We start from the raw sequence: 15,830 nt of genomic DNA, 5'->3' as shown, positions 1-15,830 counted from the left end.
GTACTACTACTACTCCTATGCAGATCTGACAGCTTTAGTGGACGTAATTGTCCACGGCCATTAACCAGGCCGTAATTGGTCTGCTATGGTCAGGACGGCCTTTTAATTTTTTTGTATTTCTGCGGCCGTGAAGAACGCCTTCTCCTTCGCCTCCTCCTCCTCCTCTTCTTCTTCTTGGAAGACTTCCTGTAGAAAGGATGGCGAGACGAGCGGTATATAAACAACGGCTGGCCGAGCTACAGACATCACACGCTCTCAACATGTCTCTCCAGGTACAGTGGCTCGGGATTGCTTCTTCTTCTTCTTCTAGACATTTGGAAGAGCACTTAAGGAAATTGTGAAAGGGCATTGAAAGAGTATTTTTTGGAGGGGCTTATGAAAACCCAGTTTCTAACGACATTAATTCCAAAAATAAGAGAAGACTTATTTGTCTATTACAAACTGCAAGGTTTGCAAGTCTCTTTTGATCTGGAGAACTCTCAGAAATTTCCTTCAAATTGCTCCCGGAGATCATTTTGGTCTGAATGTTTTCGATTAGCTGTTCTATAGTGCATCGGTGATTAAGCAATGATACTAATAATCATAATGCATTAAAAAGCGTTGCTTGTTATTTTACGACAGCCATAAACCCCATTAATTCAAAATAATTTAAGTATAAACTTTGAAATAGTTTCTTGAATTTAACTCATCAACGTAATTCCTTCGTTATAAAGTAACCTTATATGAAATGTACGCAATGATACTAATAATCATAATTCACTAAATTGCATTGCTTTCCCTTTACAACAGCCATAAATACCGTTAATTCAAAATAATTCTAGTACAAATTTTGAAACAGTTCCTTGAATTTAACTCATCAACGCAATTCCTTCGTTATAAAGTAACCTTACATCAAATGGCCACTCTTTGTTGCTTTGAATAAACTCCAAAAATCAATTTTGCTCTGGATCATCAGAACGCTATTACTTCAATCAAAACTCAAAACAAAGACTTCAATTAATCCTTTAAAACACTTCACTGACAACTCAAAAAAAAAAAAACTCCGCTTCAAATGCAAAAGACAACTCCAAACTCAAAAACACTCCGGTCAGAACTTTTGAAATTAATTCTATTTTTATTTATCTATTTACTTTTTTTTTCAGATCGTCGTTGTCCTGTCTTGCGTCATCATGGCCGTCGTGGGGGATCGCCCACCCTACGGTCACCCTCCCCCACCCTACCACCCTGCCCCGGCCTATCACCACCCTGCCCCAGAGTATCCTGATGTAAGTATACTCGTTTCTGTTGGGTGCGTGTAAATACCCCAGTATACATGTGTATAAACGTGTAAGTGTACTTGCATGTATATTAATGAAATGAACACATGTGCTGATATGAGTATACTTATTCACATATATATATTCATGAGTGGTATTTACAAATACGTCACTATATACACATACTCGTATACATATACGTGAATATGTATAATTAGCTATATACCACTTCCCTAAGAAAGTTGGCTCCAGAAGGTATCAACTCTTTAGTTCCTGACATGTAATTTTAGGATGAGGTTGCTAGACCCATACCCTTCAATAAATTGGGTTTACAGCCTACCAAAGTTATCCGAGTACCAGAGGGTCAAAAGAGCTGTTGCTTCCTAGGGAATCAAACCCAGCTCCTCCTCCTGCAGGTGCGCCGATCGTCCTAACCCCCAAAATATGCTTTAATTCCTCGTTGGACGAGTGGATTTCGCACTCGGCTACCAATCCGGTTGTCCGAAGTTCGATTCTCGGCTCGGCCAACGCGGAACCAGAGGAATTTATTTCTGGTGATAGAAATTCATTTCTCGATATAATGTGGTTCGGATCCCACAATAAGCTGTAGGTCCCGTTGCTAGGTAACCAATTGGTTCCTAGCCACGTAAAAAAACTATCTAATCCTTCGGACCAGCCCTAAGAGAGCTGTTAATCAGCTCAGTGGTCTGGTAAAACTAAGATATACTTAACTTTTTTCTTCCACTCAGGTTCCTCCCAAGTACACCTACAACTACGGCGTCGCCGACGGCTACTCCGGCGCCAACTTCGGCCACTCGGAGGCCCGCGATGGCTACAAGACCGAGGGCAGCTACACCGTCGACCTCCCCGACGGTCGGAAGCAGATCGTCAAGTACGTCGACAACGGCGACGGCCTCATCGCTGAGGTCACCTACCAAGGAGAGGCTGTCTACCCCGATTACAAACCCGCCTACCCCCACCCCCCTCCTCCTCCCGTATACGTCTAATTCGTCCCCTCTTTTAATAAAAGACCTGTTGGTCTATAAGAACGGACTGTCTCATCTCATCACAGGATTAAACGTCATGTTCATGTGTTCACGAGTCATCATCCACCGTGCGTAGAATTATTGTAGATTTGTAATATATATATTTTTCGCTGTGCCATGAGATCCCCAAAATACATCGTGCAAGAAAACAGTGCGTTTCATTCCTTTATCACTCTGAAAATGACAAGAAAGTGACAGAGATCGACCTGATTTTGTGAAGGGTCTAGAGGTCGATTTGGCAGCTGTCATCACGCTTTCAATTTATTAAATAAATTTTTCTCTGCCCCAGAAATGCATCTTTTTACTTTCTATGATTAATACTCCAATTTGTACAGAATCTTTTTAATGCCTAAATCCCTCTCTAAACAGGCTCCCTATTTTAATAATATAACAGTTAGTGGTTCCGTCCAACCCTAAGTCATTCTGATAAGCTTCATTTCCTCTCATTCCCTGATAATAAGTAACATAAGTTTTATGCCTTATCACAAAAATAATCATAAAAAAACAAATAGAAGGGTTAAACTTTAAAAGATTTTTTTATGCTTTCACTATACTGTTCTTCTGTACAGGTATATATATACTGTATATTTTATTTAAGATTCTGCTTTTTTATGGACGGCAGTGCTATTTCAAAATGACGGTACCATTAGTCATTTCCCGGTTTTTTTAAAGTACTTAATCGGTTTTGAGGTTTAAAGTCATCACCCCTTACCTCATTGTTTCGTATGATTTTCTGGGCAATTTTTATTCTTGAATGTTCTTATCGTCTCTAAAAGACCCCATTTTCTCTTGAGCTTTCACTTCCACATATTTCCATTCACCTCAAACCTCAGCCTAACAGTTCTTACCAAACTACGTCTCGATCTTCTTACTTTTCTGATGGCCCTAAAAGCCTAGTTGACAATATCACACATTATTACCCCATGGGAGGTGAGGGAATGACCCAGCACCCAGCATCTCCACTGGATCATGATCTCATCTACAAATTTCACAAATTCGTAATTTCCCTTGTGGTATCATTCCGAACTCTACCCTGCCATCTAACTGCTAATATTATTCCTTACTTCTCTTAACATGGTTCATGTTAAGCAATGAAAATCGTATCCAATTCTTCATATGTTATTCAGCTTGCCAATTGTTTGCTTTTTCTTATCTAGTCTTAAATTGAATTCGAATTCAAGAAAACATGTATTGGATATCAGTGTTCTAGACCGTTGAAGTACTTGAAGACCTTTATCAAACTAGTACAACTTCATTCCCTCCAGCATATTCTGTCCTCATCATTTCTTTATGTCTTTTTTCCTAACTCTGCATATATGATGCATTGCACTAAACAAGCCGTGTATATTTGGCAGTGTTTTGCCGATTATAAACAACATCATCGCTGTATTTTAAATATGTCTAGATTCCATCGTTACTCCAGTCTATTCCTCCTTTCCCTTTAACTATTTTTTCATCATAAAATCCACGAGATGAGCAAACAGCAACGGTGACATGACGACATTCCATTTTAGGACCCCACCAGTTAATAAAGATTCATTTGACAAGATTCAACAGAAACATGACATCTACTTTGTTCATAGACAGTTTTAATTAGCTAAAAATATTTAACTGAATAACATAGTGACGCAACAAAATCCTTCATAAGGGTTTTAAATTCCAATACACTGCTGCAAGGTATACACTAACACAAATACTTTTTTTTTAAAACCAGCTTAGCTTGCTCATCCCTAAGTATTTTATCAATTTTGAATATCTTCATTAAAACGACCAAGTACATACAAGGCTCCTAATATATATAATATATATATATATATATATATATATATTATATATATATATATATATATATGTATATGTATATATATATATATACTATATATATATATATATATATATATATATATATATATATATAAATATTAGGAGCCTTGTATGTACTTGGTCGTTTTAATGAAGATATTCAAAATTGATAAATTTTATATATATATATATATATATATATATATATATATATATATATATATATATATAATTTATATATAAACACTACCTTCACAAGGGATGGCGAAGTTCAACCTATAACCACGGAGGCAAGAGGGAACTCTCTAAGGAAGAAAGTTCCACAGCACAAGCTACTACATACATCTGAACACAGACCTAATTAATTCTTCTTTCACCCAAATGAAAGTGAATATCAACAAGAAATTAGTGTCGAGTTACGTGATGAGGTACTTGAATCAAGATGAACCGACTAAGAAAATGCTGAAAAATTATTATGACGTTCATGTTTCCACGATGAAAATAAATTAACATTGACAATAGCCAAGGCCAACGCGTCTGAAGATTCTGCCACGTGTCCTGTAGTAGATTTACATCAACCGTGCATTTGATGTCTAGGCCAGTCTCTTACGACGCTCCTGATTGGCTGTTGATAAGCCAATCACAGTGCTGGGAATTCCCAGTTTCTCTCGAGAGTTCACTTAGGCGGGATGTACGTGCCACTTCTCCTGATTGATACTTTTGATAGACGTATTCCCTCAGGAGAGGTGGAACATACATCCTGCCTATGTGAACTCTCGAGAGAGACTGAGAGTTTCCAGCCCTTTGATTGGCTTATCAACAGCCAATCAGGAGCGTCTTAAGGGACTGGCCTAGACAGCAAATGCACGGTTGATGTGAATCTACTATAGCAGCCTACCAATAAACGGTGCGTACGGTTTCATGTATTACTTCACCTTCACTCCACGATGTCGTATCGTCTTCTTTCATAATTCTCAGTTCACCCGAACTTTGAAATTAAATACCGCTATTAAAACGGTATTCGTCATTGCTGCCTGCATGTTTGCACAACTGTTCCTGTGTATAACACACGCAATGCTGACCGGTAGTTACCAAGACAAGACAATGAGACGTTCGGACTTGTTAAGTACTTAGCTTGGTCAAATAAGTTAAGTATATCTTAGTTTTACCAGACCTCTGAGCTGATTATCAGCTCTCCTAGGGCTGGCCCGAAGGATTAGATATGTTGACGTGGCTAGGAACCAATTGGTCACCTTGCAACGGGACCTACTGCTTATTGTGGGATGCGAACAGCAATATATCGAGAAATGAATCCCTATCACCAGAGATAAATTCCTCCGATTCCGCGTTGGCCGAACCGAGAATCGAACAAAGAACCACCGGAATGGCAGCCGAGCGCGATAACCACATGTCCAACGAGGAACTTTGGTCAATGGCCCATCTTACAGACTGCATGCGTAAATCCGGACAATATACTGGATATCTACTGACTAAATGTATTTTGCTCTGTATACATTTCAAGTGTATTTTTCTTTTCAACTCTAAACATATCTCATTTGAAAAAATTAAGGTTACGTAACATACTTTCATTCTTTCTGAGAAAAATATTTAAACATTTTTGGTTTCATTAAACTTTCAGGTCTAACTGAAAAAAATATGCTGGTATCCAGTTTTATAACAAAAACGCTACCTTGCGGGAATCGCAGATGATTTGGATAAAAGGTTTCTGTTTAATCCTCTTAGCGAATACTTTATTAAACGGACGACTCTGTTGCTACTGTGCAAATATAACGTTAAACGTGACAAACAAAAACAGAACTGATTCGAACTGAATATGGAATTTAGGCCAAAGGCCAAGCACTGGGATCAATGAGGTCATTCTGCGCTACAACGCAAACTGGCGGTAAAAGTTTGAAAGGTGTAACAGGAGGAAAAACCTCGCAGGTGCGCTATGAATCAATTATTAGGAGAGGATGGAAAAGAAGATGGAAGAGAATATGAAAGGCGGTGCAGTAAAAGGAACGAAATGGGTTGCAGCTAGAGGCTGAAGGCACGATCTAAAGAACCCTATGTAATGCCTACAGTGCACCGGATACGTGCGCTGACGGCACCACCCCTCTACGGGGAAGAAAAATGGAACGAAGACAGAAGAGCGCAGTGCAGAATATATTACCAAACTTCCATAAAAGCGCCGCTGGGAATACGTTGCAGCTCTAAGTGTACCATCTTCCTCTGTAAAACACAACTCAAGACTTCTGAACCACATTTTTTTACCACACCTTCCCTGAGCAACCTTGAGGTACTATATACGCAATTCTCGGCCGCACCTTTATACGCTTTCCCCCACCTTGACTTTCGCTGTTATTTCATGATGTAATGGAAGGTTCTGTGGATGTCCAGTGCGCGAGTGCCTCGTAAGTTACGGATGCTAATGCGACAAGTCTGTGGTTACGAAAAAGAGCTTCGTACTTTTAGTGATTTGCACTGTCACGAAATCATTCTTTGTTATTTTTAGGTTTGGTACAAAATAATTTGGTTGAAATGTATGAGTTAGGTAAAAATGGTAAACTTCAAAATGATTTCGTTGAGTTAAATGAAAACGGTAAATGTCAAAATGATTTGGTTGAAAGATATGAGTTAAATAAAAATGGTACTAAACTTGAAAATGATTTGGTTGAAATGTATGAGTTAAATAAAAATGATTTGGTTGAGTAAAATGAAAATGTTAAACTTCAAAAAGATTTGGTTGAGTTAAATGAAAATGGTAAACGACAAAATGATTTGGTTGAAGGGTATGAGTTAAATACAAATGGTAAACGTCAAAATGATTTGGTTGAAATGTACGAGTTAAATAAAAAATGATTTGGTTGAGTTAAATGAAAATGGTAAATGTCAAAATGATTTGGTTGAAATGTACGAGTTAAATAAGAATGGTAAACTTCAAAATGATTTGGTTGAAATGTACTAGTTAAATAAGAATGGTAAACTTCAAAATGATTTGGTTGAGTTAAATAATAATGGTAAACTTCAAAATGCTTTGGTTGAAATGTACGAGTTAAATAAAAAATAGTAAACTTCAAAATGCTTTGGTTGAAATGTACGAGTTAAATCAAAATGGTAAACTTCAAAATGTTGAAATGTACGAGTTAAATCAAAATGGTAAACTTCAAAATGTTGAAATGTACGAGTTAAATCAAAATGGTAAACTTCAAAATAATTTGGTTCAAATGTACGAATTAAATAAAAATGGTAAACTTCAAAATTATTTGGTTCAAATGTACAAGTTAAATACAAATAGTATACTTCAAATGATTTGGTTCATATGTACGAGTTAAATAAAAATTGTAAACTTCAAAATAATTTGATTGAAATGTATGAGTTAAATAAGAATGGTAAATTTTTAACTCCATCACGTTAGGATTCTGCTTACTCGCCATTTCAACGAAAGGTTAAGTTTACTAATTCAGGAATATCCTCTGATGATTCCCAATGCCATCTCTGGAAGAGCATAATAAACTCGGATTCCCGTCGAGAACTTCTCTATTCGCATTACCTGTTGTATATAAAAAATCTTATTTGGTATTGACTTTTCATTTAACTTTTATATTCTATTTTCATTTTATAACCGTCGATATTCTTGATATCTAGAAGCTGGGAACACTTAAAATGGTGAAATCAAACATTAGAAAGAGGTGGGTGTTCAGTGTAATTTCTTTTTTATCTATTTATTTATTTATTTATTTTTTGGCACACGACTCTCACAATCTTGCATTCATGATACGAAGGGAACTTTAAAAAAAAAATTATCACGATCATTCCCCCCCACCCCCGACACCTTTTTTTTTTCAGAATAAGTAACTGATATTTCCAATACTCAATGTAATCAATTTTATTACTTTGGACAGGAACGAATCCAGTAATATGAAAGCATTTTTTCTCCCTAAATTTTGTTATATATATATATATATATATATATATATATATATATATATATATATATATATGTGTGTGTGTGTGTGTGTGTGTGTGTGTGTGTGTGTGTGTGTATAATAAGTAACTGATATTTCCAATATTCCATGTAATCAATTTTATTACTTTGGACAGGAGCGAATCCAGTAGTATAAAATGTATTTTTTACCTAAAATTTTACTATATATATATATAATATATAATATATATATATAATATCTATATTATACAGTACATAATATATATGCATTTACATTTATTTACTTGTATCATCATACTGTAAATAACCCATTCTCTTTTGGCTGTTGATACCAGTAATGATTAGTGTGTGCGTGCGAGAAAACGCTACAAGTTGTTTATGTTTGTGTATGACTGGTCCTGGTGTTAAGCATAATACAAATTTCAGCTCTCCTCTCTTCTCTCTCTCTCTCTCTCTCTCTCTCTCTCTCTCTCTCTCTCGTTTATTAAGCTTATGATTCCGTTAATTTCATACCTGAACACGTACCACTTTCCTCGCTCATCCAGTTTTCGTCCTTTTCGTCAACGCTCTGAGCAAATGCTCCGGGAGACAGCTAAGCGACCTTTCTTTAAGCTAAAACCAGTCGTTACGTAACATCGATGACCGCTCTACAAACATCAGTGACAAAGGAATCTCCCTGGGGGCCAGGAGACTTCCGATATGACATAATACGACGAAACTCTCGCAGGACGAAAGGAAGATCGCACCGAATAAACGTACAAATGAAGCGGGACGCAGCGATCTACGATAACCGAAGACTGAAAAATTACTGATAACCGGAAGCAGCGATCTGCGATAATCGAAGACTGAAAAATTACTGATTAAGAGAAGCAGCTATCTACCATGACCGAAGACTGAAAAATTACGGATTAAGGGAAGCAGCGACTTGCCGTAACTGAAGACTGAAAAATTACCGATACCGAGACTGATAAATTACGGATTACTGGAAGCAACGATCTACCATAACCGAAGACTGAAAAATTACGGATACTGAAGAATGAAAAATTATGGATTAATAGAAGCAGCGATCTGCCGTAACTGAAGTCTGAAAAATTACGGATACCGAAGATTGAACAATTACGGACTACTGGAAACAGCGATCTACCATAACCGAAGACTGGAAAATTACGGATACTGAAGACTTAAAAATTACGGATTAAGGGGAGCAGTGATCTACCATAACCGAGGACTGAAAAATTACGGATGCCGAAGACTGAAAAATTACGGATTAAGGTAAGCGTTGATTTGCAATAACAGAAGACTGAAAAATTACGGATACCGATGACTGAAATATTACGGATTACAAGAAGCAGCGATCTACCATAACCAAAGACTGAAAAATTACGGATACCGAAGGCTGAAATATTACGAATTAAGGGACGTATCGATTTGCCATAACCGAAGACTGAAAAATTACGTATTAAGGAAAGCAGCGATCTGCGAAAACCGAAGACGGGGTTTACGAGCATGAAGAAGGCGAACTAGGGGTAATTACTGGGGGTAATTACGAGCCTAGATGGTATTGGTCAATACCGGCATTGCGGTGGCTCGTTTTGACCAACGGTGCCATTAAAACTGACTCCAGGGGAGAGGACGTGTATGCATGTACGGATGCCACACATTGCTCAAAGCTTAGGGTTGGTTACTCACGATCATTACCGTAATCTCTTTTACCAGACTGCAATGACATTCTAGTTAACATTTTTACACCATTTCTGCCAAGAATTATCCTACTTTTTTACATGATGTTTTCTTCGCTCTCACCTTGTCTTAACCGTTTGTGGTTGATCTAGAACTGTCCAATGGGAAACCAATAATTAATATAATTGTATTTACTATATTGCATACCTTACATATACTTCGCACAGTTATATACATTAATATTTGTTTCTGCGTCTCTTCAGTCATATTATATCAAACGCTTCAGGCCCTGCCGTATTTTCCATGTACAAAAAAAAATTTATTTATGCTTTCAAAATTCACAATGATGATAACTTGCGGCACTGGGTATGGCATATGCTCAATAAAAAAAAATAAATGTTCTTGCTAATGCTTATTTATGTAAATTTGAATACTACAAAAAAAAAAAAAAAAAAAAAAACCACCGCTAGTTCGGGCGACTGAAAAAAATCGAAATTTCTTCAAAAATTAATTACGTTTGACCGGTCCACTATCAAGACGTCATATTTATGACTTATCGTGTTGAATTTGAAATTATTTTCGGATGTCTCAGTTTCAAGGATCTGAATTAGTTTCCCATTTTCAAGGTTCTGAATTAGTTTCCGTTTCAAGCTCTGAATTAGTTTCCCAGTTTCAAGGCTCTGAATTAAAGTGAAGAAGCACATATGATCCCTCATACTTATAAAGCCTCAGAAAAGGTTCAATATTTTTTTCCGGGAAGCCTATACACCAAAAAAAAAAAAAATCCCACATATGAAATATATACGAGAAAAATTACGTGTAAATTAATTCTCATAAAATAGATAGAAAGATATTTATAAAAAAAAGGTTGCTAACTTTAATTCTCCTCCATTCACACATTTCTAAACTTATAAGAGTTCTCGAAGTATTGCCGTTCAGCAATAAACTATTCAAGTGAATTAAGTCTTGAGTCAAATAAAAAAAATAAATATAAATAAATAAATAATACGAAAAATGAGATTCCAAATCGTCGTCCATTAACAAACTAGGCCAATCAACACTGCTGCTTCACCCACAGGGTAATTAGCTTTACCTCATCCGCTAATTAATCCCCCCCCCCCAAGTATCAGTGGTACCCCACGCAGCGGTAATGTCCCTTGGGCGGTCAGCGTGGTTGTGGAGAGGCTCTCCTTATTATACGTGTCCGTGGAACCATATTGGCGAAAGGATTTGTCGGTCTTTTTTGTGGTGTATATAAAGGGCCAGCGACATTAGCCTATACATCAGATCCCAGCCATGGCTCTTCAGGTAAACAAGTGATTCGGGAATACCTGTGTGAATTCAAACTTGCTTTTATTTCTCTCTCGAAGTGTTTTTGAAATGGTGTTTTTTGTTCATACGCAGTAACTCTGTAATGGAAATGTCCAACTTAAGTTTATATATATATATATATATATATATATATATATATATATATATATATATATATATATATATATATATATATATTCATACATTCCTCACTCAATTTCTGAGGAAGCTGAGCTTTATAATTCAACCCCATTTTGGAAAAATATTAGTTCCTCATTTTCTTTTGTGCACTTGAAGTTCTGTCATCTCACATTTTTAAGATAAAAGTTTAATATCCCCTAAGGTATTCAAAATAGAGGCCAAATTTCTTAATTTCCAAATGTAAAGACGCTAACGAACCGATACGTGGACATCTAATTGTTTATTTCGAAGTAATGAACAAGTTGTGATAAATCGTAACCTATCTGCTAACTAGACTACATATTTACGTCGTAGCTCTTGAAATGGCAGTTTGAACATTTAACTTAAGCCTTTTTTAACCCTTTGAAAACATTTTACTTAAGCCTTTTTTGGCCCTTTGAAAACATTTTACTTAAGCCTTTTTAGCCCTTTGAAAACATTTTACTTAAGCTTTTATAGCCCTTTGAAAATATTTTACTTAAGCCTTTTTTAGCACTTCCAAAATATTTTACTTAAGCCTTTCTTAGCCCTTTGAAAACATTTTACTTAAGCCTTGTATAGCCCTTTGAAAACATTTTACTTAAGTCTTTTTTTTTAGCCCTTTGAAAACATTTTACTTAAGCTTTTCTTAGCCCTTTGAAAACATTTTACTTGAGCCTTTTTTAGCCCTTTGAAAACATTTTACTTGAGCCTTTTTTAGCCCTTTGAAAACATTTTACTTAAGCCTTTTTAGCCCTTTGAAAACATTTTACTTGAGCCTATTTTAGCCCATTCAAAATATTTTTTTCTCTTTTTGGTAATCAATTCATTCACTGGGGTACAATAAGTTCTAGCTAACTAGAGCTAGAGGGTCCGACCCATAATGTTTTCATTCGCTTATCTGTAGAATTTTGTATGGATATAGTTATCACTTTTCAAAGGCTTAGTATTTCATTAGCTTCCTTTTAGGCTTTCTTTACATATATATCTAACAGTTAAGACTAATTTTACAAAACACTACTGCCCTGTTTATTCCTACAATATGTACCGTGTTTGTTTTCTTGAATTTTTTGTCATAACGCCAAAGTATTTATTTCTGATTTAGTGGCGTGGCTAAAATAATGGCATTTCTCTTTAGATGACTATGCGATGTTACTCCCAAATCCAGCATGTGGTCCCAATTGAAATATTTGGTCTAAAGTTAATTAAAAACACAACAATGATTATTATTATTATTATTATTATCATTATTATTTTTAGTATTATTACCATTGCTTTAATATAATTTCTTCCCCCAGGTGATTCTATTGTTGTGCGTCGCTGCAGCCGCTCTGGCCGACCAACCCCCTCCCCCCCACTACCCACCCCACCTGAATACCCCCCACCAGAATACCCCCGCCCCGCATATCCCCCACCCCCTCCACCTTCCTATCACAAGCCGGCACCCTACAAGGCGGAACCCGAGTACCCTGACGTAAGTAATTTAGGGAGATTGATTTGTTTGGTTAATTTGGCGTCACCAAAGCAAAAAGTCAATAACGTAAGTGATTAAAATTCTTTATTAAAAAATAAGTGAATTTCATGGAGCTTTTGCATGGCTATGCTGAAGGCAATTTCATATTTCTTTATAGAGAAGCCAACATATTCCATTACTTCCCCACAAATAGCATATATTTATTGGTTTGTTTGTTTGTTTGTATGGTGTTTTTACGCTGCATGGAACCAGTGGTTATTCAGCAACGGGACCAACTGCTTTACGTGACTTCCGAACCACGTCGAGAGTGCACTTCTGCCATCAGAAATACACTTCTCTAACCCCTCAGTGGAATGCCAAAGAATCGAACTCCCAGCCACCGAGGTGGCAGGCCATGACCTATACCGATCACGCCACTGAAGCGCTATACATTTATTGGTGAATAATGGCTACTAAGTATTACTCTTGATTACAAAAACTCATATTAACAATATCAACATTTTACACTGGTTCTGACCGACTTGCTGCTACTTACAATTTCACTCATGTTACCTATATCCGTTTGTTACATATTAGATCTTGCAGAATTCTGATAATAACTAAAGAGATCGGTTATCCGGAATAGCTTATCAAGTCCCATTTGCTGGGACATCTGAAAGACACGATTGTCTCGCTCGAAATAATTCTCTCTTCAAAAGCCCTTCTCAACAAAAAAAGTCACTGGGCTATCGTTCGAGCGTTACTTGTGCAACCCCGTAGTGTAAGTCCCATCAGTGCACCGCACGTGGTGCACTGTAGGCGTTACTAAAGGGCGTTTACATCCTTCCTTCTGCCTTAGCTGTGGCCACTTTTTAACTCTTAATTGCCCTCCATTCCGGTTTCCTTTCTTCAACCTTGCTATCCAACCTCTCTTAACGATTACTTCTAGGTGCAACTGCGGAATTGTCCCCTCTCTTTCATTTCCCTTATTTATCTCTTTATCTTGCTGTCCAACCACTCAAACGCCCTCTTTTCACCGTCTGTAGCCGCTGATTGGCCGGAAGTGCCTCCTGTGCTTGTTTGGTCAGCCTAAATTTAATCAATACGTAACTAAAGGCGCAACCAATTAACCTGAGCCGTAATATCTCAATACCCCGTCCCTCCAGGTTCCTCCCAAGTACACCTACAACTACGGCGTCGCCGACGGCTACTCGGGCGCCACCTACGGTCACAACGAGGCTCGCGACGGTTACAAGACGGAGGGCAGCTACACCGTCGACCTCCCCGACGGACGAAAGCAGACGGTCACCTACGTCGATAACGGAGACGGACTCATCGCAGAGGTCACCTACGAGGGCGAGGCTACCTACCCGGAGCACAAGCCCGCTTACCCTGCTCCCCCAAAATACCCACCCACTCCCAAATACCCACCTCCTCCTCCTCCCCCACCCCCTCCAGCATACGAGGCTTAAATTCTGCTCGTCTTGTTTTTTGTAGGACTTGAGTCCTTATGTGATTTGTATGATTCCTTCAAGGTCTAGGTCCTATGTGATTTGTATTCCTATGTCATTTATATGAGTCCTTAAAGGCCTGGGTCCTATATGATTCTACATGTCCTTAAAGCCCTAGGTCCTGTGCGATTTCTATAAGCCCTATGTTACCTATGGACTAGGAAATCTACAAGTCCTATGATGTTTAAGTGAATCGGCGTTCTATGCTAATTTCTCTGGTTATTTATTCTTGTCGCTCTCTTAACTTACATAACAACTTAAAGATATATATTTTTGTATCGGTATGTTTTGTTCCAGTATATAGCGTGCCATATGAAATGGAATAAATGTATTTTCTTCTAAAGTAGTTCTTCCTTCCGGTTAGATTGTCACATGGTATGATGCACTTGTCAGGTCTAGAATTCTACTAACGTGGCTTCCCCAGACTCGTCAATTCTAAACAAAAATATGAATATATAAAAAAGTGACTAATTCACTTTTATCCCACACTAGCTTTAAGTTGAAACTTATTCGTAACCTTACAAATCATTTCTATACATGCGTATATATATATTATATATAATATATATATATATATATATATATATAATACCACACACACACATTATATATATGCATACGTATATATGTATATATATATATATATATATATATATATATATTAGTATATATATATATATATATGTACACACTCACATGATGGAAGCAGTCAACGCACAATCACGTGTGGAAAAGAAATAAATTCCCGACTCACATCGGAATCGAACCCAAGGTCTTTCCATTGAAAGGCAAGGGGGCAAAGGGGCTATCAACTGAACCACAGCTGGTAACGCCCTTACCCTTCAATTGAAAGACCTGGGTTCGATCCCAATGTGAGTCAGAAAGTTGTCTATAAATATCTCATACAATAACTTCACGCATGTAAAACAGGCAAACACAAAATGCACTTGTTAATAATATGAAAATATGGATAACTACATATTACGAGTATGTAGTACACTTCACAATGGAAGCCATTCTTCTTGAGCGACCAGTTTCCATAACACGCAGCTGGGCGCCAAAACAATGAAATCTGGTGGAAATAGAAATCAAGGTATAACTAACGACATATTGAGAATTAGAAACAAATTTCAATTATGTAAATATATATTGCATCGGTAATTATCGGTGCACAGACTTTTGCAGCATTAGTATACATGGTACAATTTTGCAGCATTAGTATACATAGTACATTTTTGCAGCATTAGTATACTTAGTACAATTTTGCAGCATTAGTGTACTTAGTACAATTTTGCAGCATTAATATACATAATACAATTTTGCAGCATTAATATACATAATACAATTTTGCAGCATTAGTATACACAATATAATTTTGCATCATTGGTAAATACAATGCAATTCTGCAGCATTAGTAAACATAATACAATTTTGCAGCATTAGTATACATAATATTATTTTGTAGCATTAGTATACACAATACAATTCTGCAGCATCAGTATACATAATATAATTTTACAGCATTAGTATACATAATACAATTCTGCAGCATTAGTAAACATAATACCTTTTTGCAGCATTAGTAAACATAATACAATTTTGCAGCATTAGTAAACATAGTATAAGGCTACAAGCGCCTAACGCCATTCAGATCTGGAAAAA

General features: G+C 36.9%; 2 protein-coding genes across 2 annotated transcripts; both read left to right on the top strand.

Moving 5' to 3' along the window:
• The first annotated feature begins 250 nt into the window (after positions 1-250).
• Positions 251-2,451, top strand: LOC135205945 (pro-resilin-like). Its single transcript, XM_064237134.1, has 3 exons — positions 251-272; positions 1,143-1,265; positions 2,006-2,451. The coding sequence occupies exons 1-3, from the start codon at positions 261-263 to the stop codon at positions 2,261-2,263; spliced, it is 393 nt and encodes a 130-aa protein (XP_064093204.1). The 5' UTR covers positions 251-260; the 3' UTR covers positions 2,264-2,451.
• A 6,845-nt stretch (positions 2,452-9,296) lies between these two features.
• On the top strand, positions 9,297-14,511 carry LOC135206026 (adhesive plaque matrix protein-like). Its single transcript, XM_064237196.1, is given in 4 exon segments — positions 9,297-9,326; positions 12,503-12,580; positions 12,583-12,678; positions 13,824-14,511. Coding segments are annotated over 4 exon segments (510 nt in total). The 3' UTR covers positions 14,130-14,511.
• Positions 14,512-15,830: the final 1,319 nt, after the last annotated feature.

Source organism: Macrobrachium nipponense, chromosome 29, assembly GCF_015104395.2.
Source record: "Macrobrachium nipponense isolate FS-2020 chromosome 29, ASM1510439v2, whole genome shotgun sequence".
NCBI lineage: Eukaryota > Metazoa > Arthropoda > Malacostraca > Decapoda > Palaemonidae > Macrobrachium > Macrobrachium nipponense.
The sequence above is the reverse complement of the archived record's forward strand: the minus strand, read 5'-3'. Positions and strand labels throughout refer to the sequence as shown.

Coding starts and splice junctions, on each gene's coding strand:
- LOC135205945 (XM_064237134.1), top strand. Junction 1,266..2,005: donor CTGCCCCAGAGTATCCTGAT/GTAAGTATACTC, acceptor TCTTCCACTCAG/GTTCCTCCCAAGTACACCTA.